The 20,418-nt window shown below is 46.4% G+C and overlaps 1 protein-coding gene across 1 annotated transcript in view; it reads right to left on the bottom strand.

Annotated features, from left to right (window-relative positions):
- Nucleotides 1-20,418, bottom strand: part of LOC311188217 (class I histocompatibility antigen, Gogo-B*0102 alpha chain-like) — a gene marked incomplete at both ends in the record, with an annotated part of 231,494 nt that overhangs the window by 183,642 nt on the left and 27,434 nt on the right. The window contains one exon of the mRNA XM_084259368.1: nucleotides 19,758-19,804. Within this exon, the coding sequence (XP_084115494.1) occupies nucleotides 19,758-19,804 (47 nt within the window). The remainder of the gene's footprint in view (nucleotides 1-19,757; nucleotides 19,805-20,418) is intronic.

The raw sequence follows: 20,418 nt of genomic DNA, 5'->3' as shown, positions 1-20,418 counted from the left end.
CTTAAGTTTTCCCCAATGCCATCTCATCCTTTTAGGAACCCCTGATATGACATTTTGCCAAGGCTGGTTTTCGGCAACTTTGATCTTGGACTTCTGGCCTCCAACTGCTAGAAAACATATTTCTGTTCAGCCCCCTAGTGTGTGGGATTTGGTGACGGCAGCCCGAGCAGACCAAGGCAACTTCCAAACCAAACTCCAGGCAACTCTCCCTTTCAGTCTCAGACGTACCAGCTTTACGGGGCTGGTCACAGCGTATATTTATGTTCTCATCCATGATGTTCAGTGACTGTTCTGTGCCAGGCATGATTCTGGGCCTGGTGATCATGTCATGAAATCAGAGAAAAAACTGCTTTCCTGATGCTTCCATCTGACAGGAAGACAGACAACCAATGAGAACATCGCAAGAGGAGTAAAGTGTGATACGTGTTCTTGTCTATCACTTGGTAACAATCCCCCAAATAAAAACATCTTTTATTCTCCCCCTTCTGCAGGGTGACAGGGTCAGTGGGCAGCCTCTCTGCATCTCATGCACAGGCTAGGGGTGCAGTGCCCTGAAACATCCAGGAGGGTCCCTCCCAGGACGACAGGGGGTGCAGGCTGTGGGCTGGGGCTCACTGGGGCTGCTCACTGCATGGTTTGGCTGTTCCCAGCTCGGCTCCTGGGCTCCAGGAGGGAGTGTCCCCTGTGGACAAGTCAGACCCACAGGGGATCTGGTGTCAGAACCTCAGAATTCAAACAGTGTCACTGTCCCGAAGCTCTTCAAAGCTGAAGGGGAGGGAGGTGGTCACACACCTAGGTAGGCGGTGGTAGCGTCCCGTCACACTGCGGAAGGGGATGTGGGGTGGGTGTTGTTGAGCCCAACTTCGGAAAAGGCCCCTGTACAGTGTGTCAGAAAGTGACAGGAGATAGAGGAAAACTCCTGCAGGGTGGACACCCAAGGCAAGCAGATGGGAGGGGCACTTGCAAATAGGGTGGTCAGGGTGGGCCTCACTGGGTGACAGTTGAGGGAAATTGAAGCCGACAGAGGCACAGGGACTTGCAAGGACGCCTTCCTGGGTTGCCTCTGCTTGTACAAGGCTATGCGGGGCAGGCATTACAGCTGCGGTGGGAATGGAGGGGCTCAGTTAGCCAGACTCCTGCAGGGAGCTGTGGGGACCCCCTCAGAAGCCCTGGGCTGGGGAGGAGAAGGCATTGCTTTGGGGGCAGATGACTGGGGATGGGAAGAGAGCTGCGGTGGGCAGCTCACTCAGTCTCTAGTCTTTCTCCCATGGCCAGGGTGGTGTTGACTGCCATGAGGACCCTGGGGCTATCACACTGCGGGGGGCTGGGCATGTGATGAGGGCGCCTCACCTCTGGTTTTCTCCCCCCCCACCTCATAACCACCATCTAATTAATCATGAGAAAATTTCAGACAAACTTGAATGAATGACATAGTACAAAGTATCTGTCCAGAACTCTTCACAAATTTCAAGGTCATGAAAACAGGTAAAAACTTAGAAACTCTATTATAGTTAGTCTTTTTCCTGGTCCCTTATTTAGGTTTTCTAAATTCCTGCTATGAGTGAAACCATCCGTTATTTTTCTTTTTCTTTCTGGCTTATTTCGCTGAGCATGATCCCTTCCAGCGCCATCCATGTTGCTGCAAATTGCATGCGTTTATCTTTTTTGAATGCTGAGTAATATTCCATGGTGTATATGTACCACATCTTCTTGATCCAGTCATCTATTTTTGGGCTTTTGGGCTGTTTCCAAAGCTTAGCTATTGTAAACAGTGCTGCTATAAACATAGGGGTGCAGGTGCCCTTTTGAATTAATGTTTCTGTGTCATTTGGGTAAATACCTAGGAGTGGAATAATAAAGTAAAAATCAAAATCAACAAGCAACTACAAACCAGAGACACACTATGGGGGGGGGCAGGGAGAGGAAGTATTAGGGTCAAAATAAGGTGGCTACAATTGTATGGGGAATATAAGCAAAATGAAAATGCATACATTGTGCAAAAATGAAAAATGATGTAAGAATTATAAAAAAAATAAACTCAAAAGACTGGTTTCCATAGAGACAGAGACAAGAGGGACACAACTTGAGGTGGCTGGATTAGATCCTGGAATGGAAAAAGGGCATGAGTAGAAAAACGGGTGAAATCCGAAACAGGTCTGTAGTGTAGCTAATGGTGTTATACATGTTAGCTGCTCGGTCTTAGCACAGCTTTGTTAGATATTAACATTAAGAGAAACTGGGTGAAAGGTGTAAGTGACCTCTGTGTTAGCTTCACAACAAATATCTGTAAATCTACTGTGATTCAAAAAATAATTTTTATTTATTTATTTATTTATTTAGCTATTTATATAAGTACTGGGTACAGTCAGAAGCGCGGAAGGGTGAGAGAATTCACCAGAGCCAGAGCGGGGAGCAGGGCAGGCAGAAGGACCGAAGTACACTGCTGAGGGGAACAGCGGGCGGCAGGAGAGGTCTGCGCGCCATGTGGGACCCTCCTCCGGTGGCCGGGGAGCAGTCGGGGATCGAATGGGCGCTGCAGAGGCTGCGGGCAGCTTCGCAACCCAGCGCTCAACCTCTGCGCCACCAGGGGAGGCCCTCAAAAAATAATTTTAAAAAGTGAAATGAGGGCCTCATTGGTGGTGCAAGGGCTTAAGTGTCAGCACTGTGAAGCTATGGGGCGCCACTGCAACACGAGTTTGATCCCCAGCCAGGGAGCTACCCACATGGTGCAGCAGACCTCTCCTGTCTCACCCACTGCTCCCCTCAGCAATGGATCTGCCTGATCTGCTCCCCACTCTGTCTCTGGTGGGTCCTCTCACCCACCCAGCCCGGCACCTCTGGCCTGTACCCCAGTTCTTCTACAATATAAATAAAATTTTTAAAAAATGTTAGGGTCTCCCTGGTGGAACAGCGGGTTGAACGCTGCGCTATGAAGCTGTCCGCAGCCTCTGCAGCGCCTGTTCGATTCCCTGCCAGCCAGGGAGATACCGTGTGGCAGACCTCCTGTCTCACCCACTGCTCCCCTCAGCAGTGCTTTCAGTCTGTCTGCCTGTTCTGCTCCCACTCTGTCTCTGGTGAATCCTCTCACCCTCCCGTGACTCTGGCCTGTACCATAGCTATTGTATAAATAAAATAAATCTTAAAAAAAAAAAAAAGAAACTTAAAAAAAAATGTTACAGGGTCTTCTTTTTGCCCTGCAAAGTAGGAACCTATCAGGTAGTGGGAGAACACAAGGTCTTGGGTCTTGGCCTCACCTAAACAAGCTTCAAACTACCCCCCCTCCCCCAGGTACAGAAGCACTGACCGACCTCCAGGAGGGTCACCCTCTGAGATCCTGGATGCCCCTCCCCACACACCCGCCATGGCAGGAGCCATCTTCCCATTCTTTAGCACGTGTCCCAGGCAGCGAGCTGGTTAGCACTGCCCCACCCCAGCAATCCCGCCTTCTGAGGCCCGCTTTCCTGATGACCCCCTGCCGAGGACCAGCCTCAGGCAAAATGTCCTGTCAGGGGTTCCTAAAAGGACGAGAGGGCCTTGGCAACCTGTAAGGGGCTGAAACCTAAGGGCTGAGGGGAAGGGGATGAGGTAGAATGAGAAGACACCGACACTTGGTGAGGTGCTAGTATCTTCTGCCAAGAGACTCAGCAGATTCTTTATTTATACATATTTTTAGCAAGCAGTGAGATGACATTATCATGTGCATAGAAACAAAGCAGGAACAATCAGTGCATCTCTTTTTCCATAGGCTTTTGTCCACTACATGCTCTCAGTAAGAAGGCAACCTTCAAGGGTAACAAAAAACTAAGCCTTACACTAAAACTCATTGTTTCAGCTAAACAATAACCTAAGACAGTGGATAGCCGCCAGTACATCCCTATCAGCCAAAACCTATGCAAGAAAAGACTTCTTATTCTCATGGCCTTCAGCCGGGGACCGGCTGCTACTCAGCTATCAGAACTTTTTCTACCTAGAAACTCCTTAACTCAAATAGCTTCATTTAAAAACCTTCCCAAGAAACTTCAAGGGAAGGCAAAAGAAGGACCTACTATAATTATTGTATTGTAATGCTTGTCAGGCATGTTCAATAACTTGTCTCCCATTGTCAAGTGGGCCAGATTGTTTAATAATTAGTTTCTAACAGATAATTTTCCGTGCCGTTTATTTGCAGTATACTGATGCATATAATATAGAGCCTAATGTACTTTTTGGGAAATTTTTCTCTTTTTATGACCAAGAACAAAAAGTGAAGGGATGTTAAATCTTCAGCCCCACGGTGTGAGGCACAAGGAATCTTTGGCCCCACGGTGTGAGGCCCTTTGAGCTTCGCTGCTTGCCAGTGTCTTATCTGGCTGGGGCAACAAGGCCTCCTGCAGCAACCCCCTTTTCCCTGACTATCAAAGCTGGAGCCCCCCAACCCCTCTGCACCACCCCTGTCTGCAGCGGTGTGACTATGCGCTCCAGCCCCTGCAGGACACGCCGCAGAAGCCTGCCCTGTGCACAAGGCTCACACATGCGGGTGCAGACTGGGCTTTGGGTCTAGCACCGGAGCTGAAGGGAGAGCTTGCTGCTTCAACAAAGCTTGTGCCAGATGCAACAGCACTGGGAGATGGTGCCAGAGGATCAGATGTGGTGCACAGCTTTCAGAGGAGACCGCGTACATGTCAGCAGTGATGGTCAGCAGGCATGGGTGCCAGAGTTTCCAGTGTAACAGCTCATGGAGATGCCATTTGTACCAACAGCAAACAGCCTTAGAGAGGCTGGGCATAAGCAAACAGCTCCTTTAGAAGCTCCAGGAACAGCCTGATGGTGCTCTGTGCAGGCAGTGTCAGAGGCTGGGTCAGAGGGAGTTGTAGAGATCACGTCTCCAGAAAGGTCTCAAAGGTATATTGAGGTCTCAAAGTCTGCAGAGGTCTTTACAAAGATCTTTCTAGGAGTACTTACAAATCTGACCTGCAGCCGTCTGTCATGTGGCTCAAGCTGGCTGCTACTCTGGCTTATAAACTCTTCAAGCTTGATCGGTCCTTTTATAATTCCAGCTGTTTGGTTGGTGCCAGTTGAGCTCCAATCAGATGGGTCCATGTAGAGCTCTGAATGATCTCATAAACCTTCAATGGTACCTGTGAAAGCTCGAATCTGATTGGTGCATTTACAATTCTGGCACTGTATTCATAAATGAAACACCTGCCAGTGTGTCCAGACGCCTGAGGTCAGGTAGTCTCATCCTGGAGTGCAGGCTGCTGTCACTCAGAGCCCACTAGGTGGGTCCACAGGCTGCACATAGTAAGGTCCCCTCTCCCCACGGCATCAGGGATCACAGTGGGAATAGGCTTCAGCAGGGCCAGATACTCACCTGAGCACTAAGGTACCCCTCTATCATAGCCCACCAGGCCAGTTTCCCACCTGCCACAGCACAGCCCAGATCAACGCTGCCAGGGCTTGGGGATGCCCACAGAATGCATGCTGACCTTGGGGCCTGGCACACCATGTGCTTCTCTCCTCGTGGCTTTTATCAAACTGTGCTGCCAAACGGGCCTCAGCAAAGCCTGTCACACCCCACTGATTGCACCAGGTTGCAGGGATCCTCATTTAATGTAGCTACTGGAAAATGACCACTGGCCAATTCTACCCCCAGAGGAAAATCTGTCACCACAAGACAAGCCCACTGGGGCTGCTTTTCCCTCTTGGGTGGCTCCTGGCAGTGTGGACAGCATGTGGCCCCTTGATGGGTCTGAGAGTGACTCAGCTTTGACAGGCCTGGCAGAAGCTGTGGCCACCGGAGATGTTCCCTGGGCCCCTGTCTCCAGGCATATGTTGCAGGTCACCTGTGCCAGGAGGATCCAGTCGTGGCCCTGAGGTCATGACTGTCCCTCAAGGTGGGTGAGGAAGGGGAACAAATGGAGGGCAGAGGAGAAAATTCAGGGAGGAGGTGACCACACCTGCCCTGGTCAGGCTGCAGGAGCCTCCTCCCTGCCCCACACACTCTCCTCCTCTCCAGTCTCTGCTCCCCACAGTGCCCCAGGCCTTTCTCAACACGAACCCTCGCCTGCCTTCTCTGCTCCCCACACCATGGCAGGGAGGGCTCACAGGGCCTGGCATCACCTCCACTTTCTCTCCCACGTCACCTGCCTCCACCACCAGAGCGACATCAGGAGGAATTTTTAAAATTCGACTTATCAATATTAAGATGGTTGGGCAGACAGTGAGGCGCCCATCACTAAGAGGACCCATTCTGGACATTTCCAGTGGATTTGACCACATTGAGACCTCAGCCTCCTCAGCTCAGAGACCCTTCCTCACAGCTGCTGCCACAGCAGGGGGCCCTGGATGGGTCAGAGCCCTGGGTCCCCCAACTGTGACCTGGGCTGTGTTTCTGAGTCTCACTCCCACAGTCATTAGTTACTCTGGAATCATGGTATCTGACAACTCACAGGGTGTCGGGTTAAACTGAAAAATCCGTGCAAATGTTTGTCTTATTTTCATTGTTGGCTTTTTCTCCATTTTTTGTTTGTTTACATCATGAAAACTCAATTTCTCCCTCTCTGTTTTTTTTTTTTTTTTTTGGTATGTGAGTGTGATTGCACAGCACTGTTACAGCAACAAAAGTAATGAAAGAACTTTTATAAGTAAAAATCTTACCTCCAATCCGAGTAGCAAACACCGTAATGATGCTTACATTTCTGTGCTCTCCTCAGTGTGGCCATGAATACAAGGAGATTCATCCTGAACACTATAGTGGGGAGAGACTTGGGGGAACCAAGCTCTGTTTGACCTGAGATCCTCTCCCTGCTGCACATGGAGGGTTACCCTGGGGAGATGGGAGATCCCCAGAATGAGAAAGAAACAATTCACCCCCTCAAACGTTACACCTTCCTCCAGGAGCTGAGGTGGAACCTGCTCCATCTCCCACTCCCTTCCTAAACCTTGGACAAAAGCTCACCCAGTAACTGGTGTGACCTGGGCTAATCCTGGCCCTGGGCCAGAGCAGCAGGAGACACACTCCTCCCTCCCCATGTGGGACTCCCTCCAGCTCTGCTTTAGAGAGAAAGAAGCTGCAGCCCTTGGTGCTCCCTGATCCTGAGGCCTGTGGGTTTTCTATGGGGACTCCAAAGGAGAAGAATGTTGGGGTTTGGGGGAGGGAGTTACCAGGGGTAAAGTTGCCACCACATCCTAGCAGGGCCCTGGAGCAGGCATCCTGCCCAGCTCCTTACACCTCAAGCCAACTATGAGATATTTCTAAACCTCCTCCTCTTCTTCAGGTCCAGTGTTTTTTCAGTCCTGCTCAAAAACTGCTTCTCCGTGGAACTGTATTTAATGAGGTGTTCTGACACTCTTTACTCTTGAATTCATTTATTCTGGGGCTTGATGTTAGTTGACTTCCCATCATCTTATGTTGTGTATCCTGTCGTTCCTGTTACACACACACACACACACACACACACACACACACTCCCCTCTCCTTGGGAACCAGACCCTCACTCAGCACTGGGGGTTACTCTGACCCTCTGTCTCTGGTCCCCTCAGAGCCACCCTCTCTGCAGTGTTTCTACTCAGCGGTGTCTGAGCAGCCCCAGGAGTCCCTGCACCACCTGCCTCTGACCCTGTGGGAAACCAGCCCCTCACCCGGCATGACAGTGAGGAGGCGAAGGCAAAGTCCTGAGGTCAGTGATTGATGGAGAAGATAATTTACTTTTTTCCTTTTGCTTAAGAACTTTTCTTTTTCCCCTCATTGTATTATTCAGTTGAGACAAGACCACAGTGTGGTTTACACACTGTATGTGTTAGAGGCGCAGGGTCACACCTCTTCAGATGTTCATTATCACTTCCCACCCACTTAAGGGCACCCATAGTCCTCTACCATAGCCCATTGGGTCCTGTTCCTACCTTGTTTCCTGCTCTCACCCCCACCTCATAGCTTCAATTCTGCAGTTATATTTCTAGATTGTTTTGGTTTAGTTTTTCTGTCCTTGCTGTGTTTCCTTATATTCCACATATGAATGAAATCATCCAGTATTTAACTTTCTCCTTCAAACTTATTTCACTTAGCATAATCCCATCCATATCTATCCATGTTGTTGCAAATTCAATATTTCATCTTTTTCACAGCTCAGTAGTATTCCACTGTGTATATTCCACAGCAGAATATACTTATATTCCATAAGTAGTATTCCACTTGTGTTCTTTACCCCCTCATCGCATGTTGGGCACTTAGGTTGTCTCCATCGCTTGGTTATGGTAGACAGTGCTGCCGTGACCATAGGAGGTGCATATTCCTCAGAATTAGTGTTTTACCTTCTTTGGATAAATACCAAGGAATGGAATGCTTGACCATGGGGCAGGTCTATTATGAATATTTTGAGGAAACTTCATTTGATCTCCACAGGGGCAGGACTGTACTTGTGTGGTATCCATAGAAAAGGGAGGTTCCAGGTGTGCTGCCCCGCCCAAGGAAAGTTGGAGCTGAGCAGGGATGAGAAGCTGAGGAAGAGGAGGAAGATGTGGATCAAGATGGGGAAAGAAGACTGGAGGAGGCACAGGGAGCAGAGTGACATGTGAAGAAGAAGCCAGGCTTGCTCCTCAGGCTTGGACTTGTGCCAGGGATTTGGGGGACATGGAAAGAGACACTTGAAAGAGACAAAGATGTTGGTGAGGGACCCATGGGGAGGCTGACAATGGCAGCTGTTATCTTGATGTGGATTTTGACTTTGCTCTTGTCCTTCCAAACTTGCCTGGCCCCTCCTGCCCCTTCCCCATGGGTCTCTACCAGTAGGTGCCTTAGCCACGTGGCAGGCCTTTGGGCCTCTGTGGGCCTGCTTTGGGCCAAGCCTGTTTGGCTGGGAATTTACCCATGAGGGGACAGGTAACTTTAATTGATTCATGTGGGAACTATTTTAACTATATTCTTTCTCTTGTCTTTTGCTATTGCACACTCATTCTCTATTACACACAAATTATATTAAAGTTCTTTTCCATTGAAGGTCTTACAAATTAGAGTATGTTTTGTCTTTATGCAGCTGATGACAGAACCCATGTAGAGTGTGCAGGTTTGGGGGTCCGGGGAACCTCTCCTTCTGCCCACTAACAGGACCGGTCTCCTTTCCCACCCACCATGTACCAGAGTTCCTTTTCCTTCAGACCCTTCAACAAGTCATTGTCACAGGTCTAAAGTGGTAACTTATTGTGGTTTTGATTGGCATTTTCCTGACAGCACATGATGATAAACTTTATCCATGTACCTTTGGCCACATGTGTGTCTTCTTTAGAAAAGTGCCTATTTAGCGCCTCTGCCCCTGTTGTGATTTGGTTGCTTTCTTGTTTTGGAGTTCTTTAAATATTAACTCCTTGTTGGATATATGATGTGCAAATATTTTCTCCAACTCGATATTGTCTTTTCATTTTAATGATATTTTCCTTCACTATGTAGAAGCTTTTTAGTTTGATGTGATTCTATTGGTTTCTTTTTGCTTTTGTTTCCTTGGAGCACAGAAGACATTGTGGGCATTGAAAATACTCTGCATGATATTCTCATGATGACACATGTCAATATACATTTGTCCAACACCCATGATGTGCGGGTCCATCACTGGTTACACATGTGCCATTCTAGTCTTAACACATGATTTGGACATGACGTATGAAGAGTTTTATAAGTTGAGCAGTGTAGTGTAATTGACTTCTGAAAGCATATTTCATGCACATACCAGGATGCTGCAGGTGGCCTTGTTGCCCCAGCCAGGTAAGACACTGGCAAGCAGCTAAGAAAAGGGCCTCGCCCTGTGGGGCTGAAGATTCTTTGTGCCTCACACCGTGGGGCTGAAGATTGAACATCCCTTTGTTTTTTATTCTTGGTCATAATAAGAAAGAACTTCTCAGTAAATACATTGGGCAATAAATTACACATATAAGAATATTGTAAGTACATGGCATGGAGAATTACTTGCTTAAAAGTTAAACACTGAATAATTTGGCCTACTTGACAATGGGAAACAACTACTATGCAAGAGCATGTCTGATAAACAACCCAGAGCTGGTCATAATAATATTCTTCATATAAAAGTTCTGTAGAGAAGCTTTGCAATGAATCATAAAGTTCACTACGCTAAGAGTTTCTAAGCTGAATCATAAAGTTGATTACACTTAGAGTTTCTAAGCTGAAAAAAGTTCTAATAACAACTGATTACCGGGAAACAACTGGTTTCTAGCTGCAGGACATATAGATAGAGGAGTCTCCAGATATTGTAGCCTTGGTAACAGGGCATTACCAAGGACTTCTGGTTGATCTAGGTAGTTGTTTAGGCTAAAATAATAAGTCTAAATTTTAATTATCTATTAACTTTTAAGGTTGTTTCTTTTGGGAAAGGAATGGGAAAGGAATGTACTGATTGTTTTATTTTGCTTCTATGCATTTGATGATGTAATCCCATCGCTTGTCTTAAACTTATAAAGAAAGACCCACTGAGACCCTCAGCAGGAGATGCTTGCACCAATATAAGAGTGTATTGTATCTGCCTCACCTCCCCTTACCCTCAGCCCTTAAGAAAGTTTCGCCTAGGCCTTCTCATCCTTTCAGGAACACCTGACCCAACATTTTGCAGAAAGCTGGTCTCCGGCACCAGGACATTTACATCACACTCAAGAATACACATAAGTTAAGTCAGTCTTTCCCCTCCATCCCCCAACACCCAGGCAGCCAGTATCTGCTCAAAACCAGTTAGTGATTTATCATTTCTCTTTTCCAAAAAAATGTATATCTATGCTGGGCCTCCCCTGGTGGCACAGGCGGTTGAGCACTGCGCTGTGGAGTTGTCTGCAGCCTCTGTAGTGCCGGCTCGATCCCGGCTGGCCAGCGAGGGTCCCACATGGCAGACCTCTCCTTTCGTGCCCGCTGCTCCCCTCAGCAGTGCATTTCGTCAGTCTCCCTTTTCTGTTTCCCTCTTTGTCTCTGGTGAATCCTCTCACCCTCCTGAGAATCTGCCCTGTACCCCAGTTCCTGTATAAATGAATAAATAAATCTTAAAAAATGTATATCTATGCTTCTGTGTGGACACTGGTGTTTGTTTTCCTGTCAGCACAGGACACAGAGTGGGGGAAATATTTGCATATCATGAATCTGATAAAGGACTGTATCTAGAATTTACAAAATAACACTTAAAACTCAATGAGCAAAAAGAAACAATCCAATTTTAAAAAGGACAAAAACAGTGTTGTAAATGAATGGTGCCTCATTTGAAAAATGGACAAAAGACTTTAACAGACACGTCACCAAGAAGAGACACAGACGACAAGGAAGAACATGAACAGATGCTCAGCATCACAGGGCACTAGGGAAAGACAAAAAGAACAACAGTGATGCCATCACACCTAGGAGAGGCTGAAAAATGCAAACCCTGCACAGGTGCTACCCAGGATGTGGACATAGGAGTCTCATCGCTGCCAGCAAGAGTGCAAAATGGCGCGGTCACTGTGGAAGATCTTTGACAGTTTCTTTGACAACCAGAAAACCTGACATACAGCCCAGTGATCACTGTCCCAGCTAGTTACCAACCCTGCATGCATGCAAATGTTTGTAGCAGAACACCTGTAAGTGTGGGCTGCACATAGTGCTTCCTTCCAAAGACAACAGCACTTAAATAAATGGAACAAAAAGAAGTTTCGCAGGAAGAAATCTGGGAAACACTGCCTTAGCCTGGTGTTGAAGGTTAACACCATCAGTGACCAGTTAGGTGGATATGATGAGCACTGCCATGTTGAATGGACAATGGCCCTGCACCCCTGGGGTCTGCTTCCCCAACCCCACAGTCCCACTCAAAACAACAACAACAACAACAACAACAAAACCCTAAATTGAGGTACTATGTTCCTGAGCAGTGCTCCTTGATGGAGGCTAAGAATAAAAAAATTAGGTTCCCTGATGGCTCCAGGGGTTAAGACGCCACCTATGAAGCTATACTCAGCCTCTGCAGCACAAGTTCGATCCCTGGCCAGGGAGCTACCCACATGGAGCGGCAGACCTCTCCTGACTCCCCACTGCTCCCCTCAGCAGTGTATTTCAGTCAATCTGCATGTTCTGCACCCAACTCTGTCTCTGGTGAATCATCTCTCCCCCACACACCTCTAGCTTGTGCCCCAGTTCTTATATGCATAAATAAATAAATCTTTTTTTGTTTGTTCGATTTTTTTTTTTGGTTTTTTTTGAAAGATTTATTTTTTTTAATTTATTTATATAACCACTGGGTACAGTCAGAAGCATGGGATGTTGAGAGAATTCACCAGAGCCAGAGCAGGGAGCAGAGCAGTAAGAAGGACCGAAGTACACTGCAGAGGGGAGCAGCGCAGCAGGAGAGGTCTGCACACCATGTGGGACCCTCCTCCGGTGGCCGGGGAGCAGCTGGGGATCGAACGGGCACTGCAGAGGCTGCGGGCAGCTTCGCAACCCAGCGCTCAACCGCTGCACCACCGGGGAGGCCCATAAATAAATCTTAAAAAAAAAAAAAAGTAGAAAAATTAGGGTGGAGGGGTTACATGACCAGAAACTGTAGGTGGGGGTAGAAGTGATTAACATAGTTATTAAACCAAGTATAGAAATGAAGAATGCTTAGGGCCAACTGCTATAGCAAGTATCAGACACTACAGGACGTATACAGACCAGAGCTGGGGTATGCAGATGGAGCCACTGCAGAGAATCGCTGGTCCTGACAAATCAGCCTAGTCACACTATTCATTTAAGTTTTCTTTGTATAGGTCCTTTACCTCTTTGTTAGGTTTATTCCCAAGTATTTGATTTTTTTTTGTTTCAATAATAAAAGGGATTTTTTTTAAAATTTCTTCTTGTTCAGATTTATTGTTTGTGTATAGGAAGGCTAATTTTTGCATGTTGATTTTGTATCCTGCCACTTTACTGAACTGATTGATTAGTTGAATTAGTTTTGCTGTGGAGTTTTTGGGGTTCTCTATGTATATTATCATATCATCTGCAAATATTGATAGTTTGACTTCTTCTTTTCCTATTTGGATTCCTTATATGTCTTTTTCTTGTCTTATTGCTCTGGCTAGGATTTCCACTATTATACTGAAAAGCAGTGGTGAGAGTGGACATTCTTCTCTTGTTTCAGATCTTAATGGAAATGCTTTCAGCTTTTCGCCATTGAGAATGCTACTGGCTATTGGCTTGTCATATACGGACTTTATGATGTTGAGATATGTTCCTTGTATCCCAAGAATCTCAAAGGGCTTTTATCATGAATGGGTGTTACACTTTGTCAAAAGCTTTCTCGGCATCTATTGATATTATCATATGGTTTTTATATTTCTTTTTGTTGATGTGTTGGATGACGTTGATTGATTTTCGGATGTTGAACCATCCTTGTGTCCCTGGAATGAATCCTACTTGGTCACAGTGAATTATCTTATGGGTACATTGTTGGATTCTGATAGCTAAAATTTTATTGAGGATTTTTGCATCCGTGTTCATGAGAGAGATTTTCCTGTAGTTTTCTTTTTTTGTGTTGTCCTTGTTCGGTTTTGGTATTAGTGTAATGTTGGCTTCATAGAACGTGTTTGGTATTATACCTTCCTTCTCAATTTTTTGGAAGAGTTTGTGAAGGATAGGCACTAATTCATTTCTGAATGCTTGGTACAAAGAAATGGAAAGACATCCCCTGCTCATGGATTGGAAGAATAAACATTATTAAAATGGCCATCCTACCAAAAGCAATATACAGATTCAATGCTATTCCAATAAAAATTTCAATGTCATTCTTTAAAGAAATAGAACAATTACTGATGAAATTCATATGGAACCACAAAAAAACCCAAATAGCCAAAGCTTTCCTGAAAAAAAAAAAAAAGAAGGGAATGGAGGCATCACACTCCCAGACTTCAAACTATACTACAAAGCCATAATCATCAAAACTGCATGGTATTGGAACAAGAACAGACACAAAGACCAATGGAATCAAATAGAAAATCCAGAAATAAACCCACAGATTTATGGTCAACTAATCTTTGACAAAGGAGCAAAGAATATGCATTGGAGCAAAGAAAGTTTGTTTAATAAATGGTGCTGGGAAAGCTGGGTCGCTACATGCAAAAGAATGAAGCTTGACCACTACCTCACACCATACACAAAAATCAACTCAAAATGGATTAAAGAACTAGACATAAGACCTGAAACCATAAAATACATAGAAGGAAACATAGGTGAAACACTACATGATATGTACCTCAAAGACATATTTACAGACACATCACCCAAAGCAGTGATAGTGAAGGCAAAGATAAACAGCTGGGACTACATCAAATTAAAGAGCTTCTGCATAGCAAAGGAGACAATAACCAAAACAAAGAGAAACCCCACCAACTGGGAGAACATTTTTGTACATAACACGAATGATAAAGGACTGATCACAGAAATCTACAAAGAGCTGATGAGACTCAGCAACAACAAAGAAAATAATCCAGTCAAAAAATGGGCAGAAGAGCTAAAAAGAAACTTCTCTGAAGAGGAAATGCAAATGGCCAACAGGCATATGAAAAAATATTCAAGATCACTTGTAATCAGGGAAATGCAAATCAAAACTACCATGAGATACCATCTTACACCAGTGAGAATGGCACATATTAAAAAAACTAACAACAACAAATGTTGGTGAGGTTGTGGAGAAAAAGGAACTCTCCTGCACTGTTGGTGGGAGTGCAAACTGGTACAACCACTGTGGAGAGCTGTGTGGAGATTTCTTGACCTATTAAACATAGAGCTTCCATATTATCCAGCAATTCCACTCCTAGGTATTTACCCAAAGGACACAGAAACATCCATTCCAAAGAGCACCTGCACCCCTATGTTTGTAGCAGCACTATTTACAATAGCTAAGCTATGGAAACAACCCAAATGCCCAAAAATAGATGACTGGATCAAGAAGATGTGGTACATATTCACAATGGAATATTACTCAGCATTCAAAAAAGATAAACACGTGCAATTTGCAGCAACATGGATGGAGCTAGAAGAGATCATGCTCAGCGAAATAAGTCAGAAAGAAAAAGAAAAATATCGGATGGTCTCACTCATAGGAGGAATTTAGAAACCTAAATAAGAGACCAGGAAACAGACTAATCAATACAAAGTAATAACCAAAATCAATAAGCAACTATAAACCAGAGACACACTATAGGGGTGGGGGGAGGGAGGTGCAGGAAGAAAAAGAACTAGAGTCAAAATAAGAGGAGGGTGCAATTGTATGGGGAATATAACCAAAATGAAAATGCATACATTGTGCAAAGATGAAAAATGATGTAAGAATTATATAAAATAAAGTATTAAAAAAAAGAAAAAAGTAAAGCATGAAATTCTGTAAAGATAAATGGATCAATGAGATGTACCAAGATGACATATAATAAAAAAGTTTTTGATTGCTCAAAAAAAAAGAAGTAATTCATTTAAAGACAGATAACAATTGCACAAAGGAATGAACCCTCCTGACTAGAACACCACCTCAGTGCCCTTTCTTCCCTAGGAAGAGACAGCTCTGCTCCCAAGGCTGCCATCTGGGGCCTGCAGGCTTCTCCTAACACACCTGCCCTCTCCAGGGGCAGCTCTTCCTGCCTGCTGGGGTCTGCACAAGCATCTTCTTCTTTCCTTTTGTGTGTGGGGGTTGGGGGCAGAGTGTGGGGTGTGGACACGCACACCACTGAAAGGAGGACTTTGGTGAAACTTTTCTTCTAAGAGGTGACCCAAGAAGCCCCATCTGTGAACCCACGACCTCCCCAAAACATTACTCCTCACCAAAGTCAGTGTTTCAAAAAATGACGAAAGTCTGAGAAACTGTCATCCAGGCAAACTGTATGCGATTATGGAGCATAAAATGGACATTAGCAAAAACTAATGAAAGTATGGCATTTAGTAATTATGTCAACACTGCTTCATTAGTTGTTAAAAAAAAAAAAACAACTTTACTCATGTAGAATGTTAACAAAATAGAAATGCTGTGGGATAAACAAGAACTGTGCTACCTTTGCAACTTTTCCGTGAGACTCACAGTATTCTTTAAATGTTATTATTTAAAAAGATTTATTTATTTATGCATACAAGAACTGGGGTACAGGCCAGAGGTGTGGGGGATGAGAGGATTCACCAGAGACGGAGTGGGGAGCAGAACAGGCAAACTGACTGAAACACACTGCTGAGGGGAGCAGTGGCGAGTCAGTAGAGGTCTTCTGCGCCATGTTGGTAGGTCCCTGGCTGGGGATCGAACTTGTGCTGCAGTGGCTGAGGGTAGCTTCATAAGTTGCGCCTTAACCCCTTGTGCCACCAGGGAGGCCCTAAATGTTATTTTTTTTTTAAAATGCCCTCCAAATTTTATAGGTTGTATAAGGAAAAAAATCTGTCTAATTTCCAGTTATCCTAGGCGTTCCAGAAAAGCTGGAAACCTCACACACAGGGCAGGCTTCAGGGTCACCTCTCCTCTGAGCCCTACTTCTCTGGCTCCTCACAGAGCATCTCACCCCAGGACGCCGCCCTCCAGGACCCCCAACTCTGCCCACCTCAGACCCCCGCCCCGTCCTGGCGGCTCCACCAGAATCCGAAACAGCGCGGCAGCGCCCCCGTGTGGCCACAGGGCTGAGTACAGGAGCCCTGAGCTGCCCTTTCTCCTGCTCAGCCAGGCCCTCCCCAGGCTCCCTGGGCCCCCAGCGGCAGGACAGGGATCTGCACACAAGGGGGCGCCCAAGTCCTGTGTCAGTTTATCCTTATTTTTAGTTTCCAGTTGTCTCCGGGACATAACAACTGGTTCCTAGATCCTGGGCGAATCCCCAAATATATAGGTCGCCTCAGTCTCTTGGGATGGAAACTTAGATCCCAGGGTCCCTGTAATTTGTTTCTGCTTCTGCTTCCAAGGACAAAAGCCCCTCCTGGGAATCACCTCACATTCTCCACCCTTTGGAGGAGGGGAGGTGCCTAGGAGAGCCCCAGGGCACTGGTTAGGAAGATGGGGAGACTCCTGGAAAAGAGAGCAGAAGATGGAAATGGGGACTTTAGGAGACAGAGGTGGAAAGGGGTGCAGTGGGGAGCCAGAGAGGACCGGGCAGGGAAGGGGTAGCATAGGGGACTCTGTGGGGGGAAGGTCTGTGTGGGTGACATGGGTTCTCACTGGGGGGCTGGAGCTTCTGTCTCACCTGGGGGATGCAGCAGTGCTGGCCTGTGACTGCCCAGGGAACTGCGCATATCCGGGCCCTGGCCTGTCTTTGCAGGGCTGGTGTCACCCACACACACACACATGCCAGTGACAGAGAGGACTGTAAGGGGGTGGGGGGATGTCCCCAGGGGAAGATCCAAGTTCCCTGACCCACCGGGCAGGGTGGAGCTGAGCAGGGAGAAGAAGCTGGAGAGGAGACTGGAGAAGGAAGGAAGCAGGATGAGCCAGTAGACCTGGAGGAGGCACATGGATCAGAGAGACACGTGAACAACTTGCACTTACTTCTTGGCCTTGGACTGGGTGGCACAGATGTGGGTGAGAGACCTGTGGGGAGATTACAATGGCAGCTTCTCTCTTGATTTTGCTCTTTTCTTCCAGACTTGTCAGCCGCGTCCACCCCTTTACTATGGGTCCCCGCCAGGAGGTGCGTTAGGTGGCAGGCATTCAGGCCCTGCTTGGCCAACCCTATTGGCTGAATATTACCCACAAGGGGACAGGTGACTTTGAATGTTTGATTTGGAAACTTTATTCTTTCCTTTTTCTTTGTTGCACACTAATTGTATTAAAGTTCCTTTCCATTAAAGGTCTTACATGTTTTGTCTTGATGCAGCAGATGGCAAAATATGAGGGAGATAGATGGTTAAGGGGTGTCCTTAACCCCTCCTTACCAAGGACATCACCCTCAGTTACCCAATGCTGGGGTGTCAGGGAGATTCAGGGGGGCCAAGAGGAGGGCAGAGCAAGGCCTGAGCCGCCCTGGAGGACCAGCCCCGGAGGCTGATTCTGGGACTCCAGGACCCCACTCCCTGCAGGCGGGTCAGAGTCAGCCCTGCTCACAGCTCCAGGCCACTGACAACTCCTCTGCGCTATGACCCTGCAGATACCACTTGGTATAGCGTGAAGAAAAAATAATGAACAGCAAAATTAAATGGAATATGTAAATTAAATTAAAGGTAGAAATAATTTTTTAAAATCATGTTTATTTTGAAAGACACTTCAAGGGACATGGAATCCTTGTCTGACAGCTCACTGTTATCACGACCTTGACTGTGACGGAGTTACTCTGGCGCACCTGTTTATTGTGAGAAAACAGCCACTGATGAATTTATTGCCTTAATTTATTAGTGGATTGTACAAAATCACTTCCTACTTTGCACCTAAAACAAAGACCTGGCATCTGGCTATGCATTCCACCCACCAGACAACTCTATCTGGCCTCGCGAGGTGGCATGAGAGGTGACCAGGCTCTCCTTCAGTCCCTTGGGAGGTGCTGAACTAGAACCAGGGAGCCAAAAAAGTTCTGGTAGTTTCCCAGAGAAATCAGAGGGCACTCAGAGAGGTGGAGAGAGAGACTTAATTATCACACCGGTGGGCTCAGTGGGATTGCTCCCCAAAGAGCTGAGTACCCAGGAAAAACAATGGCAAGGTTTTATACAGTTTGTATGAGAAACTTGCTATCCCAGCTATCATGACATAAGTGTTCTTTATTGTTCGGGAAGGGGGTTCAAGGGTGTCATGGCTACCACTTCAGACAAGCAGTGAGTACACCCAGCAACCTCTCCACTCCAGCAAGCAGCAGAACCAAAGTTGTAGACTCCGCCAAGTAGCAGATTTGGGAAGGCAACAGAAACTAAGCACCAGACTCCCCCAAGCAGGAGGTTTGGGAAACATCCTGCTTCAGGTTATCATTGTGTTATAAATCAGGGGATCCTGAATGGATCAAGAAGTTGTGGTACATACACACAGTGGAATTCTACTCAGTGATCAAAAACAGAAACTTATGTCATTTGGGAAATATGGATGGGGTTGGAAGGGATAATAAGCTTGATAAGTCAGAAGGAAAAAAATAAATATCAGATGGTTTCCCTTATATGTGGGATATACAGAAATCAAACAGAGGGTCAGAATAAAGACAAAATTTGCAAATTGATCCTAGATCTGAGGCATACAGCAGGGGAAAGGGAGAGAGATGGTTCCAAACAGGGGAGGGAAGAGCATGAGGGACTGTAGTGATGGATCATGGGTGCTATGGTGGTGAGAGAACTATAAGGACTACACCTGAGAGGGAAATCAAATATTATACAAAAATTAACGATGATGTAAGAGAACAAATAAATAGATTTAATAAAATAATTTATATCAATCACTGATCGCTAGAAAACAAATAAAATTAAATAAAGAAGAGGATCCTGAAGTTACAAAATGGGGGTGAGAGAAATCCTATAACATTCAGTCCCACACAAGACAGAACACTCATTCTATGATAAAAAATAATATTGAAGAAATTCAGGTGAGTTACATTAAGTGATAACATTCTCAATAGTCCACTGCATCCTAAGAGTGTCCCAATCACAGCTCCCCAGAACCTGGCCCCATCTTCTGGTGTGTCCCAGGGGGTGAGAGACATCCCAGAGTCCTGAGGACTGTTGCTGCCTGAGGAGGCACAGAAGAGACCTGGCCAGAGTCCAGAGATGAGACCCTCAGAGGAACTGATGAGGGTGACTCTCCCTAGAGTTCCCTCTACGCTGTCTGCAGGGGCTCAGGACCCAACCCCTGATCCACACTTACCTGCAGCCTGACTGTAGATGATTGCTTGTCCCCCTGTGGAAAGAAACCTCATGTGAGACAAGGGAGGAGTCAGCCCATGGAGCCCTAAAGGAATCCCCAAGTCTAGGTCAGAGGGAAGTTCCTAGAACTGTGACTGAAGACCCAGGTCAGGACTGGGATTTATGAAGAATGCATATGGAAGGGAATTGCAGTTTTTCCACAGCACGGTCCTTCCCCTATGACATTTACTGGGAAAGAGATCCCCATCACCATAGTTATAAGGTGAACAGTTTGTGATTCATTTTCATAAGTGCTTTACAAAGAGTGAGTGTTCACAATCAGCTCCAGACTGGGCAACACATGTGTGTGGATCAGACTCCCTACTAACCAGGAAGGGCAAGTTCTCCCTGGGACATGAAAGCCCCCAGTGGACAAGACCCTCTACATCCTTCCTTACCTGAGCGCCTCTTCCTCCACATCACAGCTGCAGCCACTGCAGCTCCAATGAGCACAGCTCCAAGGAGAACCAGGCCAATAATGAGGCCCACATTGGAATCGGTGGAGTTGGTAGAGACCGTGGGCTGAGGAGGGGGCACTGGAAGGGACGGGAACAGGAGACCCTGAGCCCCAGGCCTCATCCCAGGTCAGGATGAGGAGCCTCCAGAAGGGCTCCTGATGTCCC

This window comes from Talpa europaea (genome assembly GCF_964194135.1).
Source record: "Talpa europaea genome assembly, chromosome: 2".
NCBI lineage: Eukaryota > Metazoa > Chordata > Mammalia > Eulipotyphla > Talpidae > Talpa > Talpa europaea.
The sequence above is the reverse complement of the archived record's forward strand: the minus strand, read 5'-3'. Positions and strand labels throughout refer to the sequence as shown.